Here is a 24,823-nt window from a genome sequence, read left to right on the forward strand (position 1 = left end):
AGAAGTATTTCTGAACGCAGAGGTAGACTTTTTAAAAACAGGTAGAGGATTTTTAAAAGCCCAGTTTCACCGAGTGAGAAGACTTGGGATAAGCAAGGTAACTTAATGGCCCGGGGCTGCACGAGGCATGGGGGTGGGTAGCATGGACTGCTCAGACCGCCCTGCCCTCGAGGGGCCTTCAATCTGACCTCTGCACTGGCCAGCGGCGCCGGGAAGCCAGTGGTGCCCCTGTAGGCTCCCCCGCAGCGGAGAGCCCTGAACAGCTGCCGTATCCCTACAAGGCCTCGGCCACCTCCGACTCCAGGCGACTGTCGCGGCGTCCCTGGTCCGGGCCCCGCCCGGGTCCGGAGCGTTACCTGCAGCAGGTGCAGCTGGGCCACTAGACGCCGAGGCAGGTGGAGGAAGCAGTCGCGAGCGTTGGTGAAGGCCACTGTCACGGCTACCCCGCCTCCCCCCGCACACGCCAGTCGATCACTGCCCCACATCGCCGGCGAGCACCGCTTCCGGGCCGCCCTCCCTAGAGCCGGGGCCGACCTGGGACGGGACAGGCGAGGGCCTCGGTCCCGGAGAAAATCGATTGGCCCTTCCCCCTCTCCGGCAGCGCACCCCACCGCACGCCTGAGGGGGTAGAGACAGGCTAGCCTTCACTCACCCTCCTTGGCTCTCCGCCGCGCCACTAGGGGGCGGCATCTTGTTCACCGTATCTTCTCTCGCAGGAAACGATGGCCGACACTGTCGATGCTCCAGCCAATCCGGTCACGTCTTGACGCATCCCGCTTTCTTATTGGATGAAAGGGAGGTCAGCAAGGCAGATGTTGTCTTCTCTGCGAGTGCCGAAGCTAACAACATGGCGTCGAGTAGTGGGGAGCTTGGGAGCTTATTCGAACATCATATCCAGAAGGCTGTATGCGACACGCGGGCTAAGTATCGGGAGGGACGACGGCCCCGCGCCGTCAAGGTAAAGTAATTTTGTTTTTTTCGCTTTCTTGGTAGCTTTACGTATGTGTGCTCGCTCCGCCTTCCTAAAAGTGTAAATAAAGGCTTGACAAGGCTGTTTGTTGTCACGTCCGTCCCTCATTGGAGTTGAGTGTGAGTAACCGCGAAGCAGGCACCAAAGCTCTCTTTTAGTCAACCACTAAGACGTTAGCTCTGCATAAGCAGGATTTTGTTTTATTCCTTGTATTTTCCGTGCTTCAACAGTGCACGGCACGTGGAAAGCACTTAAATATTCGTCGAGCGAATCTTCCCAGAAACATGAACCGCTTCTACCGATCTAACGTCTGGAAAAATTGTCGACTGAAGGTAGACTGATGTGTGCTTTAGTCCGAGGCCCTCAAACGTAGGGTGAATTATTTATGCAGAACGTGGCAAAGTTTCTGATTCTGTATGTTTTCTGCGAACTGTGCTGAACAGTATGTTTTCAAAGCTGTTTAAAAAAAAATAGGACGTTTGTTCTAGGCTTATTTGTGAAGTATGTTTAATGAATCTGCATTTCTTTTAGGTATATACAATCAATTTAGAATCTCGGTATTTATTAATACAAGGAGTTCCAGCAGTGGGAGCCATGAAGGAATTAGTTGAGCGATTTGCCTTATATGGTACAATTGAACAGTATAATGCTCTAGATGAATACCCAGCAGAAGACTTCACAGAAGTTTATCTTATTAAATTTCTGAATTTACAAAGTGCAAGGTAATATGCAAGTTAAGCCATGTCTTATTTCCTCCATTCCCATTGCTATCACTCTGGCCTCAGATTTCCCTCATTCTTACCTGAACTAATCCTGTATTTCTCATATCATCCTTCCGTCTTCTTAAAGGTTATTGTTGTGGTGGTGTTTGTTAATTGCCACTAAGTCAACTCTGACTCATGGAGACCCCATGTGTGAAGACTAGAACTGTTCCACAGGGTGTTCAAGGCTGTGACCTTTCAGAAGCAGATGGCCAGGCCTGTGCTCTGAAGCATCTCTGGGTGGGTTTGAACCACCAACCTTTTGGCTGGTAGTTGAGTGTTTAACTGTTTGTACCACCCAAGGACAGTTTCTTAAAGGTTAGCCTTACCAAAACACTGCTCCCATCATGTCATTTCCATGCTTAACCATTTTTTACAGTGTAGTATAGTAGGCGAGAAATTGGGTTTGGAGTAGATTTTCCAGTCCCACTGCTTTTATGACTTTGGACCAGTTATTTAACCTCTCTAAGCCTGTTTTCCTCTTCTGTAAAATCCATTTGTAAATCTCTTGAGGTTGGGTCAGGATGAAATCAGACAATTCATATAAAGCGCTTAGCATAGCACCTCCTATTCAGAATGCAGTAACATTAACTATCGACGTTCTTATTGTTATGGCCGTGTGTGGATTGACCCCATCTTATCCAGCTTGCTGTGTAATTCTCTGCTCCAATAAGGCTGAAGTATGAAATGCCTCATCTGTTTTTCATGTTGACCCTTACTCTTGTCACTAATCTGCTCCAAGAATCATTCTTCCCTGGCTAAAACAGTTGATATTTTTTCGGTACTACCAATAGCACTCATACTATGTCACAAAAGCACTTGATTCTATAGGATTATGATTCTTTTAAGGCAGCTCTTTTATGTAATCTCATTTCCCAGCCATCTTGCCAGCACCCCATGGTGTTTTTTAGAGCTTTTGCATCTTCTACAGCACTTAGTGCAGTGAACTTTAGATTAGACATCTGGATTTGCATATTAGCTCCACTGAACCAGCTGTGTGACCTTGCCAAGCTATATAATCTCCCTGTGCCTCTAATTCACCATTGGGTTGTTTTGAGGTGTAAATTCACTTGAAGCACTGGGGACACTGTCTGGCATGTGGTAAACAGTAAGTGTTTCTTATCGTTATCCCTGGACACAGTAGTACTATATTTACAGTACCTATTATTACAATATTTTAAACTACTTTTTAATGTATGAATCTGATTATAGGAACACAATGTGCTAAAGAGGCTAGTTTGGGTATGAACTGATTCTCAAGGGCTATTTAGCTTAACACAGAGAAAAGCCCTATTTCATGGCTACAGATTGTGTACCTCAGGCCAGCCAACTAGATTCTAAATTGGCTAAAGGAAGTCTGGGTATATGTGGATAGCTTAAAATCTGTTAACACTATTGGAAGAGGTGGCAAAAGTCACCAAAAGTATGTACCACAGTCCTGGATCAGTAGGGTTAGTACCACCCACAAGCAGCACATCTTAATTTCCAAACCAGAGGAGGTGTGGGCACATAACAAAAGGTGGACTTTGCTCTTTAGGTCAACCTATTGTATAATAGTTAAGCTTAAATCTTGATTAATAAACCATGCTATCATGTATTTGTTTAGGACAGCAAAGAGAAAAATGGATGAACAGAGTTTCTTTGGTGGATTGCTTCACGTCTGCTACGCTCCAGAATTTGAGACAGTTGAAGAAACTAGAAAAAAGTTACAAGAGAGAAAGGCTTATATAATAAGAACTACTAAAAATAAAGGTATGGAAAGTCTGTTTAACTAAACGCTTCCTATATGTCAGGTACTCTACTAGGTATACCACCATGGAGTTCCCATGGAAGGAGAGGCAAGTAAACAATCACAATATTAAGTAATTGTAAGCCACAGGCTTCTGTGAAGCACTTTACGTAAACCGGGCTGGGAAAGGAGACATGTTGGTTCATGGAAGATTTCCTACAGGATGTGAGAGGTGCCTGCGTTTTGAATAAGTAGTAGACGTTAGCTGGAAGGAGAGAGGAAGAGATGGGAAGGTAGGCTAGACTGCATGTTTAAAAGTAAGACATACCGAATAAATGAATAGGAAAATAAGAATAGTGTTACTTCTGGGGGTTGGCAGTTGGATGGGGGGAGCAAGGAAAGTGTGAAACTTGACACTATAAACCTTTCTACCCTTTTCAGCTTTTAAACCACATGAATGTATTGCCTGCTCAGGAAGTAAATTTCTTAGTATAGTATTTGTTAGTTATTTTTAAATGATAAATATTTGTTTTAAAAAATTATACATTTCTGAATGATGAAAACAATAAATGAACCATTTCTGTTTTCCTTCCACCCACCTTTTAAATTGTAACATAAAGATGATTACACGACAAAGAAGAAACTGGTTACAGAGCATAAAGACACGAGAGATGTTAGGCAGAACTTCCACTCAGAGACGTCTGGGTTTGGTGCATCGGCTTGGAACACTTCTACTGGGAACTCAGATCCTTATTCTTGTGAATTGCCTTTATGTTACTTCTCCTCAAAATGTATGTGTTCATCAGGGGAGCATGTGGACAGAACATCAAACTCCTCTCAGGATGGTAGAAACCATGATGAAACAGTGGAGCATTGTAACTACAATAACTCTTTGCAGAAAATACAGATGAAAACTTTTCAAACATCAGTGGCCTGTCCAGGTGCACAAAAGATTATTACTCCTTCAGAGGCAATTGACAGATTTATGCCTAGGACAACACAGCTGCAGGAGCGGAAGAGAAGAAGAGAAAACGATTGTAGACTTGGAACTTTTCTTGAAACAAGCACCAGTAGTAATGAGGTTATGATTGGACCAAAATTACCAGGCATACCTAAAGTAGACATGCACGATGACTCGTTGAATACAACTGCAGATTTAATTCGGGATAAACTTAAAGAGGTAAGGTCATTTTTAATAACTGTCTTGAGAGTTGATTTAGTTTTAAAACTAACAAGTAAATGGAGAATTATTTCTGGGAACTGTGGTATTGTAAAATTTTTTTCCTACATTTTAGTTTTTTTTGATGTATTTTTCTACAGTTCTCTCTGTTGAATTAACTGAATCTGACCAGTTTATTTGTTTTGATAACATTAAACCCTTGCTTTAACCAATAAATAGAACATATTTTATATCACTTTAGATATAAAATCTTCAGGCAGTGGCTTTATTCAATTAAATCAATCTCTGAGGGTGGAGCCCAAGCCCCTCCATTCTTTAAAGCTCCCCAAATGGTTCTAATCTAATCTGTATTAAAGGAAAATTATTAGAAATATTTCTCCTAAATTCAAAGTTATTAGAAAGTACATGGAGATGCTGACTTTGTTTCAGTGAGAAAGCCAGAGAAGGAGAGATTTTTTAAACATTGGGCTTTAAGGTCTGTGTTTCAACTAAAGAGATTAGAACTAGATTGTGCTATTTATGTAGTCACTTTTAACATTATTTACACAATCACTTTCCCTAAGCACAAGTGAAAGTTAATATTTGAGTTGGTTTTTGAAGGGCTCCTTTTTGTGGGGTTGGGGAAGTGGGCCTTTTAGAAATCATAAAATGGGTGGGAAACACTACTCAAAGTGCTTTTCACTCAGTTGTACATCTATTCTACAATGTGATTTAAGGGAGGCTAAGGTATTTTTGGAAACCCTGGGTGCGTAGTGGTTAAGTGCTACAGCTGCTAACCAAAAGGTCAGCAGTCCAGATCCACCTGGTGGTCCTTGGAAACTCTATGGGGCAGTTCTACTCTGTCCCATAGGGTTGCTATGAGTCGGAATCGACTCGATGCCAGTGGGTTTGTTTTGGCTGGAAGACAGTTTTGGAGCCCTGGTGGCATGGTTAAGAGCTTGGCTGCTAACCAGAAGGTCAGCAGTTCAAATCTACCACCTGCTCCATGGAAAACCTATGGGGCAGTTCTGCTCTGTCTTACAGGGTTGCTATGAGTTGGAATCGACTTGATGGCAATGGGTTTGTGGGTTTTTGGGGGTTTAAGGTAGTTTCACTTTTTTATGTAAAATTTTTACCTGACAATTACTAAGGATGAAGGGTTGTTTTATAATAATAAAAATCCATGGGCATAATTTCTATACTTAAGCCTCATGCTGGTACCCGCATTACCTTCAGATACTGCTGAAGCAAGGCATAGATACAGAGCTATCTCAGCCAGAGTGGCCAGCATTTTCGAGGTAAAAATGATAGAACAAGAAAAAGAAATACTAAATACAGTTTACTACAGTTTCTAATAATTTCCCATTTTAAGTGAAGACTGTCTTACTCTGCTTTGACTTATTGTCCACCCTCACTGATGATGTGTTTTGGCTTTCATTTTTCCCTAAAAAAGTGAAGGATTAAACTGTTTTCAGTTCTTCAAAATTTTCATTTCTCCCTCTCAAGCCTCCTTGTTTTTAAACATATCAAACATTAACAATGTTTCAGGTTATACATAATCAGGATATATATATCTATATCCATAAAACAAGTGACTTCAGAGTTATCAAATATTGGAGCATATGTTCACTTTTCTCCCCTCAAAATTTTTTTCTTGGTAAATGGCTTTCGAAATTTTACTCCATCAGTGTTTGGACAGAAAGCTTTGATCTGTGGGTGAACTCTCTCAAATGTGATGGCCAGGATTGAACTAGTGGATACACATTCTGCCTCTTCTAGTGGCTTATCTACTCTTGTACAGTAAGAACTAAGTTTTGGTGGTTTTCTTTTTTTCAAACTAGGTAATTTCACCTGTGCCAAAGCCTTCAGAAGACACACTGAAAGATGTGCCTACAAGTCATCCATTAAAACAAAGAAGAAGAATATAGAATACCAGCAGCAAATTAATACTTTCTAAAGGGAATACTTTTATTTTTAATCTGTCATTTTAATTTTTAAAGAGACTTTACTGCTGGTATTTTTTAATGCACTCTTTGTAATTTCATTCAAGCTGTTTTTCTAATATAGTATCATCTTTTAAAATTAGTTTGTCATTCCTTGTTTACATGTTCTGATACATACTTTAAAATCGTTATATAACATTACATCTCACGTTACAATAACTGCATGTAAATTAACTGAATCATATACAAGTCTTTACACTATAAATAAAGATAGGCAGCAGGATCTGTTTCTGATTTTCTTAATGATGTGGAAAAACTCTTCAAGATCTATAGTTAAGTGGAAAGAGGCCTGTGATTCACATTCAAAAACCGGAAGTCAGGATATTTCTGAATGCCAGGACTTCAAAATCAAGACACTTCTGTAAAGTTAAAAAAAAAGTTAATAATAGACTATTAAAGATGAAATAGAATTTTATATGCTTTAAATTCTAAGAATTTACTTGATCTATGCCCTTCCCCCCCCCCCCAAAAACATCCGTACTTGTAAATGCTAGACCCCTATCAGTACTTTTGGCACATCTACGTTTTGTTTTGTTTTTTTCAGTCAGTGGACCACATAATTGGAAATCCAAGTGCGTCCAGGCTATTTCCATTTTTTTTTAATCGGAGTAACTTGAGAAGGCCCATAAATGTCTTTCTTCTATTCTTAAGTGCCTTTTGCCTAGTGGATTGAATTTAGACATATTGTTACTAGAAAAGTTAATGAGGCTCAATTTCAGTTATCATGACCTACTGATACGCACTTGGTAGGATGACACTGATACGCACTTGGTAGGATGACACTGGGCGGTAGATGGTACTAAAAGAAGTTTCAGGAAGGAGGTTGGCCCTACTTGCATGTGAGCTAACTGGAAATAAATATATTTTTCCTGAAATCTCGGGTAAAAGATATATTAGAGTTCTAAGCATAGAATTGGAAGGAGCAAGTGTCTGTATCAGGGCTTCTCAGACTTTAAGGTACTATCACCTCAATCTTGTTAAAGTATCTTGGCTGGGGCCTAAGATCTGCTTTCTCACAAGGTCACAGGTGATGCTAGTGCTGCTGATGCACGGAGAACACTGAACAGCAAGGCCCAGGATAACTTGGCTGCAGATGAACTCTCTGGGAACAGCTGAAGAACTGTTGGTTTTTCCATCCTAAGCAGTTATCGTATCCAGTCCCTTATTCTGTATGATTGCAGCCACATGGTCTCTTAAGCTTAGAAGTCTGCCTTTCATACCACACTTCCTACCATGTTTCCAGACAGAATTAAAGTTCTATTTAGGGAATAAACTACGGTGGGATAAGTTAGAGAAGGGAGCTGAAGTTTCTGCTTGTATCAGATGCTTTTGCAAAGTGCAGTTGATCAAAGGAAAAATAAGGAAAGACATTTTCTGGGCCAAATAAACTATTAGGCTGGCCCTTCCAGGTAAGAAAACTTTGGTCAGCCTCATACACGAAAAACCTTCATGAGCACAAGTCAAATACTATACATGTGTGCAAAATTTTATTCTTCACAGCATTTGGGTTGAAAGGGATCAAATGTTCTCCTAGAAGCTGATAGTAGCTACTTGCTGAGTCCACTTTATGGTAACTAGATGACTCCTTTTTCAATGTTCTATCCATGAGTTTTGGTTTTGGAAAAAAGTCATACTTAAAAATCAGGAATTGTATGTGGCTGGAGAGGTGAAAGGCTCAAAAAAAGCTTACCAAATGTAAATAGTTGTTAGGGTCACTATGAATCGGAATTGGCTCAATGGCAATGGGTTTTTTTGGTTTAGTGTCTTAGGGGCACAAATGTTAGGGTGGGGACGAGCCCTTCATGGTTGCCGGACTTCATCTAAACAACAGACGTTAAGTGTCCAGCAAGTACGACTTTCCTGACCCTTATGGTTATAAAGTTGCTTATTATTTTCTCTCAACTTATTTGGTGGTTGGCATTTCTAACTACCTGTGCTTCTGGTAAACATGGTCCAAACACCTCCAGCAAAAGCCTGTCATCTTTTACTGCTCTTTCAAAGTCTGCAAAAGATATCTTGCCATCGTTGTCATAATCCTAGAGAGGAAGATGATTTCTTGGTAAATGACAATGTAGTTTTTAATTTTGCATGGAAAGTAGCTGTCTAGATGAAAAAGTTTTGCCGATAAAAAAAAAAGATCACATTTTTGCAGGCACTGTTTACATAAGGAAACCCTGATCGCATAGTGATTAAGTGCTATGGCTACTAACCAAAAGGTTGGCAGTTTGAATCCACCAGGTGCTCTTTGGAAACTATGGGACAGCACTACCCTGTCCAATAGGGTCGCTATGAGTCAGAATTGACTCAATGGCAATTTTTTTTTTTTTTTTTAACGTAAATCAAAAGGTATTTATTTATGGAGACCACTGACTTTATTCTTATTGTCCTAATAGGCATACATGGGTTATCTTCAATGTATAGCCCTGTCTATAAAGGACTTTCATACTACAGAAAACCCATTTGCTATTTTTGTGATAAGTACATTAGGGCAACAATTTTCAGACTTAATTTTTAGTAGAACTTGTTCATCAAAGTATCTCTTGGGAGTTCATATATAAAGGATAAACATGAAGTTGCTCTGAGAAGGAGGAAGGCACTTGGAGTAATAGCAGTAAGAGTTCAGGATGGACTAGAGTCATGAGACAGAGCCTTGCACACCACTGCTGGGTCGTTAAGGTGGTTTGGGATCTGGGTAGGTGGCGAGGTGGGAGAAATGCAGAAGAGTGGCCCAACTTGAGTTAGGAGAATAAGTAGAGGTGTAAGTAAGATCTGCCTGGAGTGGAGCAGTCATGACAAGAACTATGGGAGATTAAATAGGATATGTGGGGTTGGGGGGCAGGGGGAGGTAACCTTATGAATGCCTTTACTTAATTGAATTTGGATTTGATTTGATGGGTTCTTGTTTTTTAAGTTCTGGGCATAACCACATCAGGGTTGCTGAGAGTACAATCTAGAGAAAGGTTTGAATAATTGTCAGAAAAATGCTCATTCTGTAACATTGCCTTTCAAACAAGAAGGGATGAGTGGATGGACTGAGGAACATACTATCATTCAACAAGTCTGCCCTCAGCCCTAAAGTGGCTAGTGAGAGTACTTCTAACTGAAGGAGCCTGAGTGAGCTAAATCTGACACTGAGGAAGCAGCCCCCACCATCTTTGTTTTTTCCTGAACTCCAGAGGTGAGCTGGGGCTGGCTGCCCTTGACACAAAACCTCACTGGTATGTAATTTAGGGTCATAATAAAAAAAGGGACAGAGATAACTACACGGATAATATAGAGGTACTGTAGATTTTCTTTAAAGATGAATTCTGCACCCAATTTTCTAGTGTGACCTTGGATAAATTACTTAACCTATCTGTAGTTTTCTTACCTGCAAATGGAGATAACAGTTTCAACTACATAGGGGTTTTTTTGAGGATAAAATGAATCCATACATTAAAGCTCTTCAGAAGGGCTTGGCATCTAGTGAGCACTCTGTCATGGGGCAGTGATTTTTATTATTTTGTTATAATGAGTGTTTCGATGGATTGGAGGGGTGAAGTATGAAGAGAGACTATGGTAACACCTGATTTTACACGAATTGAATCTGACCTCCCCTCAAATTAATAAGGTTTTACTGATGGTGAACTATTTTAAAATAATAAAATCAACATTCATTCTGTACAGTGATTCATTCAATCAGCCAGCAATTCAAGAAATATTTATTGAGCACCCACTATGAATCAAGCACTCTTCTAGGCACTGGATAAAACAGAGAACAAAAATCAATAAAACTTCTGCCCTTATAAAGATTACATTTACTGAGGAGGAAAATAAACCATGTCTTCATTTTTAGATTCATACAACATCCATGTGATGAATGTATTACAAGTTTTCATTCTTACCATTTTCTTCATTGTTATTTCTACTAATTCTTTTATTCCTTCATCAGCCTCTTCTTCAGATGACTGTTGGTGCAGACTGTTCTTCAACATGTCAAATATTTCCTCTCGAGAAATGTAACCATCACCATTCAAATAATAAACTTCAAAACAGACTTTTCAAAGAATAAGAAGTTTTAGGACTTTCATAAGACCAGTTAAAATGTCATTAGTCTTAGTTATTTCAATATATGGTAACAAAGGATAAAAACAAATTATACACTATACAATTGCTAGTTTAATCTGCTATATGGTACAGCAAATTTAGAAAAGCACCCTTTATTGTATTTTCTTCCACAAGATTAAATACCGCTAGAGATGTAGAAATAAAGGCTTATAATATCTGGTTTTTGATAGAGAGGGTTTAAAAATGTTATGAAGCTAAAATAAAGGAGGTATTTTTGAAGCCTTTGATTACACAATACATATACACAAGTATATGTATGCATGTGTATTTTTTGGAGAATCATAATATTGGTTGCTCTATTTTTTTATATATAGAGCAACCAATATTATGATTCTCTTACACAGAGTGCAAAAATAGAAGTACATACTTCATCACTGACAACATTTTTCAGTATACAGTAAAACCTGAGGAAGCCAGAACCTGTGTAAGGTGGAAACCTGTCAGAGAAGGAAAACTCTAGTATTTCTGACTAAAGAGAGCAATAGAAAAGTGTTGAGACTAAAACAAAACAAAAAAAACCCAAACCCACAGCGGTCGAGTTGATTCCGACTCATAGCAACCCTATAGGGCAGAGTAGAACTGCCCCATAGAATTTCCAAGGAGCACCTGGCGGACTCAAGCTGCTGACCTTTTGGTTAGCAGCCATAGCACTTAACCACTATGCTACTAGGGTTTCCGTGTTAAGACTGCACCCTGTCAAAGGTGGAATACTTGTGCAACCTGGAAAAACATGACAGTCCCGTCCAGTTCCACCTCTGACAGGTGTCAACTGTATTTAGGAGGAGAGTCCATCATCTCCTGGGGGCCTACTCCTCTGCACAATCCAAAATTATCAAATAATCTTTCCCTGGAGGTGACTTCCATTTCACTATGTAACCTCTACCACAGTTCACTCACTCACCCAACAAATGTTCTTACTCACATCCTGGGAATATGACAGGGAAGGAGCTCTCATGGAGTCTGTAGTCTACTTAAATGGTTTAGCAAATGCAATAGAGCCAGCAATAAAACTCCAGAGTAACAGATTAGCTGTGTCTGTTGAGTTTCCCCAACTTATAACATACATAGGAGTTTGCAACACAAGCCTACCAGAAATATTTCCTCTAACATATTTTCAATGTATATGAAACATTTTTGGAAACCCTGGTGACATAGTGGCTAAGTGCTACAACTGCTAACCAAATGCTTGGCAGTTCAAATCTACCAGGTGCTCCTTGGAAACTCTGTGAGGCAGTTCTACTCTGTCCTACAGGGTCGCTATGAGTTGGAATCGACTCAACAGCAACAAGTTTTTATGAAACATTTTTAGGAAGTGAGAGTAGAGTAAGAAAACTTTCTTGATAGCATGATGCTATTAAACCAAGTACAGTTGCACTGAATATCACAAGCACTTTCACAAAGTAATAGTATTACTACAAAGAATTTACATCCATGAAACTTAGCTTTTAACTTCTCAGGGAGACTTTTGTATAAGAACACTGCAGCACACTTAAGCAGAAACTATATTTGAGTGTTACTCCATAAAAAATAGCACCAGAGGAAAGAACTTAAGGAAAAAAAAAGACTAAAAATTCATAAATGTCAGAAAAAATGATTTTGAAAAAATGTTGCTATCATTTTTTAAATGTGGATTTAATTCAGAGATCATTTTCAATGCTCCACTTCAAATTCAAGTGAAAGAATGAGATAAAATTTTGCAGTATAGGTACACAGAAATCTTACAGTGCAGTCTTAAACAATTTGACACCTTAATAAGACAATTTGTTCTCTTGAAAACTGCTATTTAAAATAATTCCTATTCTATTCTCAGATCCTGACACTAGAGGTGTAAAGGATGGGAAACACACATCACACCAATTAAACAGTGAGGTGAGGCCAAAGCTATGCCTAGGAAAAATTGTGAATTTTTTTTTTTGGTCTTTGGAATTCCTAACTTTCCCTTCCTGTAGGAAGCTTCATTTATAGTCATTCTCCCTTTGGGCTCCGGTTGTCATCAACTTTCTTGTCCCTTTTTCTCTTCCCTCTCTTCACTAATCAGAACCAGCTCTCACATTGGGGTAGTAATACCCAGTGGTTAATGTGTTTTACCTCCTCTTGTGTCAATCCCACACATTTTCTTTGATGAAAAGACAAGGAATGGTGCCTACATATGTCCTGCTCCTTCTCTTCCTGTAACCTCAGCAGGTAGCCAGGCCCGGTTCCTGCCGAGCCCAGAAGCAGCCTCAGAAACCTCAGCCACTGGCGTACACCCTGACGCTTGTCCTTAGACTAGGCCTTAAGCCAAAGGCCCATCTGGGTGACATTTGGGCATTACAGAACCAGTGAAGGAAATGCTTGAGGAGTCTGGGGCTGGGGACTCCCCCCTGTGACCCTACAATTGGGCCACTCATTTCATCTGCTTTTAAGCAGTCATGAAACATTTTTTCGAGGTTGCTATAGAAGACACACTGATTTCACAATTCTTAAATATTTAAGCATTCACTAAATAAAAAATTGACGATAAAGCCAGTAATCACATATAGAAATCTTACACTTCAGCTTTTCTTCAAAAGTCCCTCGAAGAAACACTGATAATCCTTTAACCCATTCATTTACATTTATGCGGCTATCATTGTCTTTGTCAAATGCAAAAAACACTGAAACAAAAAGAATGTGTATGTGCATTGTAATTTAGAGTCATTTTATAATTCAGTAGTATGTATGCAGATAGAAAAACTTTTTCTCCAGTTGAAAGGGGAAAAGGTTCTGGCAGTCTTTCTTGAATGAACCAAACTTTTTGAAAGGAGTATGTTTACAGTCATTCTCCATTAACAATGATGAACTTCATTTGTATCTTTCATACAGTTACTATACACCAAGACCAACAGAGGAGTTGATCAATGTGGTATTAATTTTATTCTAAAAAGAGTGGCAAAAATTCTAGAGTTTGCATTATGCCTAGTTAATGTTAAATTACTACAATAATTATTTTAAATATTACCAATGAAATCTTAGTATTTTCTGGTAAATAAGTTAAAATACTTATTCTTGGGGGTGATGGATATGTTAATTATTATTTTGACTGGGGTCATGGTTCATGGGTGTATACATGTTAAAACTTACCAAGCTGTACATTTTAAAAATTCATTATAAAATCAACTAAATCACATTAATTTCCTATTTTAAACATGTAAAAAAATTTTTTTCAATGTTTTTTTTTGTACTATTTTTCATCTTTATGAGGAAAGTGAAGTCATTTAATAATTTACATGTCTATGGCGTGTGAGGAAACCCTGGTGGCATAGTGGTTAAGAGATAGGGTTGCTAACCAAAATGTCAGCAGTTCAAATCCACCAGGTGCTCCTTGGAAACCCTATGGGGCAGTTCTCCTCTGTCCTATAGGGTTGTTGAGTCGGAATCGACTCAGTTGGCAATGGGTCTGGTTTTTGGTTTTGGTATAGCTTGTAAGTGCTACGTGCTTATCTTTTAAAAAAACAATACTGCTAGCTTATTTAGTTCATAGCTACGAAATTCTGAGTGAGCTTTTAAGAAACATCCTCACTACAAACTACTGGTTTACATTGGCAGCACTAGCAACTATGCCTTTCTAGTTTGGCATTGAAAAAGCTGAATCTTTGATGGAAATCAAGCACATACACAGCCACAGGTAATATTTATTTGCCATATCTCCCTTTGGCCCATTTCAGTCTCTTATGAGTTCTTACCCCTATCCATCAGCATATCATCAGTCATTCCGAATATGCTGTGTAGGATATCTTGAAATGCACTGCGATCTAGCCCAATCTTATTAAGTCTTTCATCAGTTCCTTTCACCAAGCTGTGAAAAAGCCTTATGAGACACTCAATTTCACTTTTTTTGACTGTAAAATGAAAAGACATAAATACAACTAGGATTTAACTACTGAGTTTTTCAACCCAATCCATTTTACTCAGCAGCTATTTTGTTCCTATGACACTATGTGCTCTGTTGATACAGAAAGTACGGCATGAATTTGTTACTTAAAGTTTACACATAAAGTGGGCCTCCTATGAAGTCCCAGGAAACCCTGGTGGCATAGTGGTTAAGAGCTACGGCTGCTAACCCAAAAGTTGGCAGTTCAAATTCACCTGGCACTCCTTGGAAACTGTATGGGGCAGTTCTACCCTGTCCTATAGGGTGGCTATGCATCGGAATTGATTCAACAGTAATGGGTTAAGAAGCCCCATAAGACAGTTATAGTATATAATTGACAAATTATGTACTATAAAGGTCACCACCATAGCCACACGGATAGAAATCAGTATGGGAAAGAGAAGCCAGGCCATTTTCAGATTTTGAACTGGGCCTTAAAAGATGCATAGTATTTATGTAAGACGGACTGTGCTGGAGATGGTAAAAAAGTGGAAAATCCCAGGAGGAGAGAACATGAGTAAAGAAAAGACGTGAAATTGAGGTGAGGATGACCATGCCTTATTGGGAGCATAGCAATGAGATGGAAGTGAAAAACAGGTTGAAGATGGGAGCCTTATACACCTGGTCAGAGGATTAACATTTATTGGAGCTGTGCTTCTCATGGTGTGATCTTTGAGTCATCTGTATGAGACTCAATCACCTCTCCACCATCCCACACTTGTTAAATAGCAGATTAAAGGCCTTGGCCCAGACCTTTGAGTTTTATCCATGTAGTTCACATCTCATTTTATCTAACCATCATAAATGGTATTTGGGAAATCATGGGTAATTGAAATGGCACTGAGATGCTAGAGATGAACTCATATTATTGTTTTAACTGAACTTTTAATTTCGGAAGAATTTTAGATTTACAGAGAGATGCCAAAATAGTACACAGAATATTCGTATGTTAACATCTTACATAACCGTGGCACATTTGTGAAAACTAATAAATTTAACATTGGTACACCACTGTTAACTAAACCACAAACTTTACTCAGGCTGCACCAGTTTTTCCCCTAGTGTCCATTTTTTTGTTGTTCCAGGACCCAATCCAGAATCTTCTCCAATCTTTGAGTTTTCAGTCTTTCTAGGTTTTTCATAACCATGATAAATTTTGAGGAGTACTGGTCAGGTGTCTGGTAGAATGCTCCTCCATTTGGGTTTGCCTGATTTTTTCTCAGGATTAGTCAGTGGTTATGTGTTTTGGGGAAGAATACCATAGAGGTAAAATGCCATTTTCATCACATCCTATCAGGGGATAGAGAACATGCCTAATCACTGGTGATGTTAACTTCGATCACTTGGTTAAGGTAGAGTCTACCAAATTTCTCTACTATACTACTTTTCCCTTTCCACAATCTATTCTTTAGATGTGAGTCATTAAGTCCAGCCCACACTCTACTTCCTCGGAGGGGTATCTATATATTATTACTTGGGATTCTTCTATAAGGTATGACTTTTTCCTCCATTTACTTATTCAATCATTTGGATCAGTATGAACTCATGGCCATTTGTTTTTACTACAGGTTATATTCCAATATTATGTTATTCTCTTGCTTATCATCCCAACTTTTGGAATCGACTTGGTGGCAATAGGTTTGTTTTGGTTTGGCATTGGAAGTTTTCAAGTTGGCTCCTGTGTCTTTGACATACCCCTATCTTTTTGCACACTTCCTTGCTTTCTGGCACCATGTTTCCAGGCTCATCTTGCCTTTCCCCTGCTCAGCTATTTCTCCAAGGAGTCCTAGTTCTTTTTACTGGAGAATGGTTTTAAAAATGAAGGTCTGGGAACTTGTGTGTTTGATGTTACTGTCTGTAGGCCCTCTCAGAGATAGGAAATATGCATGTATACTAAAATCTATTTATACACACATATTAGTCGATGTTATTTTGTCTCAGAAAAAAAGTAAATGACAAACATTGGACTAGTGGACTTAGAGGTGGTACTGGGTTAAGTGTCAGGAGAGATGATCAATTGTATTAAAAACTCATGAACGCTCAGGAAGAGGGGCTCGTGAATTCACAAAGGCAAATCATATTGTATTTCCTCTCTCTGTAAGGAGTGGATCAGAGAAATGCAGTTCACAAAGTATTCTGGGTTTTATCAAGGCATCTGATACAATCTCATGCCATTCTTATAGACAAAATATAAAAACGTGGACTAGAAAGTTACAGACATAGCAGATGGAGCACTTTTATTCTAAAGGTGCTCCTTAACATGTTAATATCTACTCAATATCTGGTAGTGCCTAGCACAATGGTAGGCTCTCAGTAATGGTTTGTTGAATAAATACAGTGATAAACGTATTTATCAACCATGTGCAAACTGGAACACATGTCAGAATTAGAGTACTTCATGTTGGAGAGGTTAAGGAATATTCTGGATGAGTCAGGATCCAAAATCACCTCTAGACACCAAAACCATCAGTTGAACATGAAATTTACTAGAAATAGTTTTAAAATTCTGCACTTAGCTTAAAAAAAAAAAAAAAAGCCACTGTTCTACATAAGCATTAAAATTTTAAGGCTAAACGACGGTACATGGGAAAAAGACGAGGTTGCTTCCCTGCTCAGTATCAGTCAAGTTGGGATCGATATGAAGCTGATAGACCTCATTTCACGTGGCAAAAACAACTTAGGTCAGGAGTCCTCAAACTTCAGTGTGTCTGAGAATACCTGTAGTCAGAAATTTGGATCCTTGACCTAACTTCCAGGGAATTTTTAGTAAGTCTAGCATGGTAACCAGGAATCCGCATTTCCAACACAAACCTTTAGGTGATTCTGAAGGTGGAGATACTCTTACCATTCTTTGAATAAGAGGTACATAACCAAGCCTGGTTACATACCTTCTCGTGCCCAGTGCAAAATGAATATGCAGATCCCTTCAAAAAGTGTTAAAGTCAATGACAGCAAACTACTACACCAAGCATGGGGCCCTGTGAGACTGCACGGATTGCACCTCCATATAGTCCACTCCGTGGAGAGTTATTTCAGCTCTTTCTTCATGCTGCTGCCTAAGGGGGTGCTCTAAACACTTTGCAATACCTCCATAGCCTACAGGAAAGAGTACAAGCTCCTCAACACGGAATGAATACAAGGCCTTCTACTAGCCAGCCTTTGCCTCTTGAATCTCTGCCCATTCCTTACATTCCAGCAATACCAAAATACCACCAGTCTTCTAAGACACTACCATGTTTCCTATATTCATATACAGTTCCCTCAACAATTCATGTTCCTAAGCCATCTCAGACACCACCTCTTTTGAAGTATCTACCTTTAGCCCCTCCTCTATAGCCTGTACTACTTTCACAATTGCCTTTATTATCCTGAGGTATTTACCTGCCTCCCTTACTACATTAATGGACCTCATGCACAGCCACTATCCAGCTGTCAGGGGGGGCTTGTGTGTTGCTATGATGCTGAACAGGTTTCAGCGAAGCTTCCAGACTAAGACAGACTAGGAAGAAATGCCTGGCAATTTACTTCCAAAATTCAGCCAATGAAAACCCTATGGATCACAATAGTCTGATTCACAACCGATCACAGAGATGATGCAGGACTGGGCAACATTTCATTCCACAGTGCCTGGGGTTGCCATGAGTCGGAGGCCGACTCCACAGCAGCTAACAACCTTTGGTAAAGGGGTTAGATTTATTTCGTGTAACTCTACAGCAGCACCGTCCAATAGAACTTTCTGAGATGATGGAAATTTTCTGAGATGATGGAAATGTTCTGTTATCAGCCATTCAATTTGGTAGCACCTGAAACATGGCTAGAGTGACCAAGAAACTGAATTTTACATTTTATTTAATCTTAATGTAATTTTAAACAGCGGCACATGGCTAGTGGCTACTATGCTGGACAGTGTAACTTTAGAGAGCATATGAAATCAATGGGTAGAAGTTATACTAGCTCTAGAATATAAAACATTCTAAAACAGGCACATGTAAAATAGTCCAGTTTAAAAAAAAAAAAAACAATCTGGTTACACTGGTGTAGGATATTGAGTAAACTGCTATGTTTAAGTGTTCAGGGTCTGAACTTTTGATCACAAGTGTCTAATGCTTTGGAAGAATGGAGGAAAACTGCCACTCATTCCTTTTTCAAACAATAATTACAAACATCTATTTTGCAGTAGACTGTATAAGACATGGTCCTGATCAAGTATTACATACTCACACCCATAGACTATTTTAAGGAATTGCTTTCAAACACAGCAAACTATGAAGTCAAACACACTTAGGGGTAGCAGATACCCCTAAACATAATTTTGTTAGGATTGGGAAAGGTGTTAGACTTTGAAAGTATGCAAAGTTCCTTCTAAATGTTATAAAAGCCAGGCTGTGTTAGAAAGCAGCAAATGACAGCAGATATTTCTTATTACATTCAGTACTGGCTAAGTCTGCAGGAGCGTTCTAACTATACAATTTAAGGGATGCATGATATCAGGATTGGAAAACAGGCCCTTAAGAGCTTGAGGAACCAAGTTAAGTTTAAAGCCCAATTGGAATAAGAGAAAACGGAATTAAGTCTAACATGAGATTCCCCGATGAGGCGGTACCTATCCCCCCAAGGTCACACATGGAAAAATGGGAGTAGCCAATAAGGAAGCTGTGGAGCAGTTGCTGATATAAAGCTCCTTCCTTTAGGTCTAAAAACAGATTCTCTGAAAACTGTCAGGATTGCTTGTGGTCACGTTTGAGAAACAAAATTTGCAAGATAACTTTTAAAGACCTGTTAAATTTGATTAGCTGCAAAAAATACTGAACACTTGCCATGTGCAAACACTGTACTGTTTCTTCAACACCTGAAGTATCTTATGTATCTCTGTTAACCCCTAGAAGTACCCATTTGCCAGTATGGGTTTTGTGTGAAAACAGTCTGTGAGGCTAGAGAACTCAGGGATCTGGTCAGAGCAAACCTTTATGAAAATTTTTATTAAATTTGAATTTCATACTATAATAAAATTAGTTCTTGGTTGACTGATAACCCTTTGGCATTTAAGATGCCCTCAAAATCCTCAAGCTAGTCTTCTCACATACCCGAATATATTTTAGGACACTGATGATTACAAGTTTTCTGTGTAAGTACAGCATAATTGTTCTCTTGCTTATCTACTTTTAAAATGGCCAAAATATTAGATAGGAACTAGTTATTTTAGGGTTGCAAAAACACTTACTGACGTCTACCAACGTTTGTATCTGATTAAGTAAGTATGTTCAGGTAGTGCTGGATGTCTAGTTAGTACTTACAGCTCCTGACAGTTTTACTAATGGATTCCACCAGTTTCTTCAGAGCCTTCTGGTCCATGTTGGGTGTGATGCCAACACACCGCAGACTTCCCAGACAGCCTAGCTCCAAGCCTGAGCTCCCTGGGTTGCCACTGATTCCACAGCTCATCACTCCCTACCCAACACAGAATGTTACCACGGCAACCTCCCAGCAACCAGACACAGAAGGTTCTCAGTAACAAAAAATACGCAACAATTGTTGCTACCACCTAGAATAAATGCTGTAATTTTATTAAGGTTACTGTAATCTGCAATATTACAGCAATTCCAACATCTATATTTTTGGGGGGGACTAAATACTAGTCTGGTTAAGCACTCGGCTGCTAACTGAAAAGTTGGCGGTTCAAACCCGCCAGGGGCTCTGTGGGAAAACCTTGGCAGTCTGTTCCCATAAAGATGAGAGTCTAGAAAAACCCCATGGGGCAGTTCTGCTCTGTCACACGGGGAAGCTATGAGTTGAAAATCAACTCGATGGCATCTTAAGGAAATACCAGATGAGTGTTTACAGATTTTAAATTGAAAACTGGTAATTTTTTAAAACTGTGAAACCTACCATTTAAGTCTGAAGAATGGCCATTCTCACTTAGTTTCTCTGAGGTTAGTCTATTGTTCTCCATAAAATGAAAGAAAATTCGGCAACAGGCTTTTAGCACATCTTGATTAAAGGGATGTGAATCTGTACCTTCGATAAAATAAATTCAGGACAATCTTATGGTACCTAAAACACTTAACTATGCTACAGGGTAGCCAAAGAAATCCAAGACATTACTATAAAGGCGACTTTTATATCCAGACACGAATCAATTTTCTTGGCATTCCCCTGCCTAGCATCAATATTCAAATAGCATGCTTTGTGTTTATAAAAGCAGGAGCCCAGGTGGCACAGTGGTTAAGTGCTCAGCTGCTAAATCAAAGGTTCAAACCCACCAGCAGCTCCACAGGTGGAAGATGTGGCAGTCTGCTTCCGTAAGGATTACAGCCCTGGAAACCCTACGGGACAGTTCTACTCTGTCCTACAGGGTTGCTCTGAGTCGGAATGGACATAACAGCAACAGGTTTTTGTGTTTATAAAACTGGTAGTAAAGTTATTCAGGAAAAAGGATGGCTTGGTGGGGGGACAAAGTAAGAGATGTTATTACTTGCTTGTAATAACTTTGGAATGATTGATAACCTGTCGAATTTTCTTTCCGTACCCTGCTGGAGGACTGTTATGGCTATAATCAGAGGAACAAGGTGTTTTCCAGACAGTTAACAGTGCCTGGAAAGAATAAAATGTTTTGCTAGATTACCTTCTTCTCCAGTCTAATAAAATGAATGGTTGCTTCTAGTAGGACTTAACCATCATACACCGGACCAGTCTGCAAGGATTCACTTTTATGTACACAGTGAAACTGATCTACAAATAACCTGATAAAACTTATCTTTTAGCATTTTCATGAAAAACAATTCTGAGAAACTTTCTTTTGGACACAAAACGTCCCTCAAATTTGTTACATACTCAAGAACATACAATCTTTTATTAGGAAACAGATAAATATATGAAGCTTTAAGCATAAAATTTAAAGAATCTTACTAAAAATATGTTATTTCTACTGCTAAAACTTGGAGACATGACTTACGTACAACTTAACACCTAGTAGTGTTTATCATCTTTATAACTTTACTTGTGATCCCAAAGGGAGGTGACATAAGAACAAAGCTATTTTTAAGTAAAATAGCTATTTATTCAGCCTCTTGTCATGCCAAAATCTTTTTGTGCATATACCATTATAATCACCACACCCTCTGTAACAGGCATAACTGGTTATATCAAATTATAATATTTCATGTTACCTGGTTATATAAAAATGTAAAGTAAAATGATTTATCAATTCCTTTTAACATTACTAGTGAACAATTCAGCAAGAGATATGAGGCACAAATTCTTAGTAAAATATGACATAGGAAGAGCAATGTAATTATTTAACTTGTCATAATGTTATTAATATACAAAGACAACAAACTTTTAAAACACTGTATTTACTAAGATTCTGGCAATAGAGTATGTAACAAGACACAGCATACCAGGCCTGCCACTCAATTTGTTTATGGTAAATCTCAGCTTCAATATGAAGCTGTTAAAAAAAAAAAAAATCAAAAACCTGCTTTTCACATGCTAAATTTCTCAGCAAGTATGCCATTAAACACAGAAATGAACTTAAGACGGCAAGAGTAAAGAGTTACAAAAGCTAAACATTGCAGCCTAAACAAAATCCATATAAAAATAAAATAACTATTACTGGTTACATAACTGGTGAAAATTTAACAGTATAAAACATGCATTTTAGAATCTTTTGACTATCAAGTTCAAAAAGTACCAGTGTCTATCTGAAATGATTACTCTCCAAAGCCAAAGTGTAGTCAAAATGAACTTCAGATGACATAACACATTCTAATGCTAAAAAATATTCAGTATTATTAAAGTGGAGGTAAATTTCAGAGCTTTTGGGGTTTTCTCGTACTGCAAAGGGCTGTTTTCTCTGGTTCCCTCAGAGCAGCAGAGTCCAAGGATGTCACTAAGCTCACTAAAGAACAAGACTGTTTCTATTCAGCTCTGACCTCCCCAGGAAGCAGGGCTGCTGCATCCACAAAAATAGGATGTGTGAGGATCAAAGGCACGCTATTCCACTAGCTAAAGAGATAGCAAACCACCCTCCCCTTCCCTAAAAGCTCCTTCCCCAGGTAAAGAAAAGTATACAAGGGAAAAAAATAAAATACGCTTATCTACAGAGTAAGGATTTTGAAATATCAATGTAATCCTTACTTCAAAAATGTTAACTAGAGTCATCTGGGTATTTCTGCATATATTTTAAAGATGTATCCAGCTTCAATTTCTGCTGAAGATACTTCTAGTAAAAAATACTCACTTTATCCTCAAATATCTTAACCACTAGTACAACTGCAGTGTATCATCTCCCAAAGCTACTAAGTGCTGGAAGAGAAAGAAAGGGTATTCAAGCAGCAGGCAACAATTATGGCCCTTTCATACAGCGGCATCTGAGTGGCTACTGAAAGTCCAGGAGTAATTTTAAAAACAAGAAAATTCATGCATTTTAGTAAATACGTCTTAATTCTCACAGTTGAAATTTCCTTAGACATTGCACTTTCTTTCAAAGGGAATCCTGATTTTTCTTAATGTTATGGTGAGTCAGAACTTGAACTAGCAGCCTTCTTTTTCTTCTTCTTATTATGTTTCTTATGCTTCTTTTTCTTTTTTGTTTTTTCCTGTAAAGACAGTTAGTACATGTTAGACATTATTATATGAAAACTGAAAACAACTTTAACATGGTACTTATGAGCTACTACAGAGTTATTTCAAACAAGTTACACAAACAAGCTACTCAAAATAAAGATGAAATAGCACGTCCTATAACATTTCTCTGAAAGTCTCAACAACCAATGTCATATGAGGACTAAGACAGTACTTGTTGACTTTCAAAAAGGTAAGGAAAAACTCTTAAATCATTAGCACATTAATGTAGTTTCTATCAAAATTCCTGAGGAAAAAAAATTCTATTGGACCATGCTACCAACTACTCTATTTCATGTTATGTATAAACTGCAGTTACTACATAAACTACAGCAAAATGTAAATGTTTTTGTAAAATGACATTTTCCAGAGGAGAAATATTAAATCTGCTACCGTCGAACAAGTGGAATGCAGCTGTTGTGTACTGCTTTACTTTTTTGTTCTTCTTCTAGCTGCTGCCAAAATCAACTCTGACTCACAGTGATCCCATATGTGCGTCAGAGTAGAACTGTGCTCCACAGGGTTTCCAGTGGCTGATTTTTCTGAAGTAGATCACCAGGCCTTTCTTCCAAGGCAAATTTCTAACCTTTTAGTTAGCAGCCAAGTAAGTGGACTAACCATTTGTACCACCCAGGGACTCCCTTAACTACTTTAATTAAATGAATACCAATTAATTAGTATAAAACATTGATGTACAGTTGAAAAATCTCTTTAGCTTAGTAAAACAGATGCTTTATTTTTAGAGGAAAATGTCACTGAAGCCTAGTAAAAAGAGTCAAATTGTGACTGGATAAAAGGGAGCTGGTGATTTGCTGAATCTGACTATCTTGACTGTCTACTATAGAAGAGAAGGGAAAACTTTTAAAAACAGACATACTTGGAAAGGTGGTATCAAATGAAAGACTGCTGCTAGTGTTGATATTCAGGAGAAGAAAATGAAGAGCAAGAAAGGAGAAGGGACATATCAGGGCAGTAAAAGCAGAGCTTCCTATCCACCTCCCCATCTATTAGCACTATCCACAATTTCCCTTCTCTCTTTCAAAGGCCTCTACTACTTTGTGGCTCTAAGTTAATTTTAATCATTTTTTTTTTCTTCACTATAAGCTAAAAATACACAGGGAATTTTACAAACAGTCCAAAATTTTCTAATCTGGGCTTTTAAAACTAAGTTTTGGATATAGGCTACTTTTTCATAAAAGGATAGTTGAACAATTTAAAAAATTTAAAGCATTCATGTCACTTCTTTGCTTAAAATCCTCAAAACAGCTTCCTATAACACTGAGTAAAATCCAAACAGTGCTATGTGATACGGCCTCTGCTTACAATCCAGCTCATCTGATGCCATTCCTCTTACCTGCTAGAACTGAGCCACGTTTACCTCCTTTCAGTTTCTCAAACATACCAAACTCATTCCCACCATAGGTCCTTAGCTCTTCTCTCTGCCTAGGATGTTCTTTTCTTCTATTGTCATATGGTTAGCTATTTCTTGTGTATCAGATTTCAGCTTAGTTTTATTTCCTCAGAGAGGCTTTCTCTACCCTTCCCTGTAGTCACTTTCACAAATCACACTGTTATCTATC

The 24,823-nt window shown here is 38.6% G+C and overlaps 3 protein-coding genes across 8 annotated transcripts in view; 1 reads left to right on the forward strand and 2 right to left on the reverse strand.

Moving 5' to 3' along the window:
- The window catches only part of PEX1 (peroxisomal biogenesis factor 1), a 48,222-nt gene extending 47,586 nt beyond the window's left edge, over positions 1–636 (reverse strand). For 3 of the 4 annotated variants that reach the window (XM_049893210.1, XM_049893211.1, XM_049893209.1), the window contains exon 1: positions 357–636. In XM_049893210.1, the coding sequence (XP_049749167.1) occupies positions 357–485 (129 nt within the window). In that variant the 5' untranslated portion in view covers positions 486–636. The remainder of the gene's footprint in view (positions 1–356) is intronic. The other variant, XM_049893212.1, reaches the window with a different exon arrangement.
- Positions 637–802: 166 nt separating this feature from the next.
- On the forward strand, positions 803–8,950 carry RBM48 (RNA binding motif protein 48). Of its 2 annotated transcripts, XM_049893214.1 has the most exons (5): positions 803–958; positions 1,502–1,692; positions 3,338–3,483; positions 4,081–4,640; positions 6,461–8,950. In XM_049893214.1, exons 1-5 carry the CDS (start codon positions 848–850, stop codon positions 6,545–6,547), a joined length of 1,095 nt encoding a protein of 364 aa, XP_049749171.1. In that variant the 5' UTR covers positions 803–847; the 3' UTR covers positions 6,548–8,950. The 2 variants fall into 2 exon arrangements, with proteins under 2 accessions (XP_049749171.1, XP_049749172.1); XM_049893215.1 differs by lacking the exon at positions 1,502–1,692 and having other exon boundaries at positions 826–958.
- The window catches only part of FAM133B (family with sequence similarity 133 member B), a 41,774-nt gene continuing 25,522 nt past the window's right edge, over positions 8,572–24,823 (reverse strand). The window contains exons 11-12 of one of the 2 annotated variants that reach the window (XR_007518390.1): positions 10,507–23,218; positions 8,572–8,658 (exon numbers count right to left, since the gene is read on the reverse strand). Coding sequence is in view for 1 of the 2 variants with exons in the window: in XM_049893216.1 (XP_049749173.1) it covers positions 23,132–23,218 (87 nt within the window). In the remaining variant the exon portion in view is untranslated. Of the gene's footprint in view, positions 8,659–8,974; positions 23,219–24,823 lie in introns of those variants that run through there. The other variant, XM_049893216.1, reaches the window with a different exon arrangement.

This window comes from Elephas maximus, chromosome 8 (assembly GCF_024166365.1).
Source record: "Elephas maximus indicus isolate mEleMax1 chromosome 8, mEleMax1 primary haplotype, whole genome shotgun sequence".
Lineage (NCBI taxonomy): Eukaryota > Metazoa > Chordata > Mammalia > Proboscidea > Elephantidae > Elephas > Elephas maximus.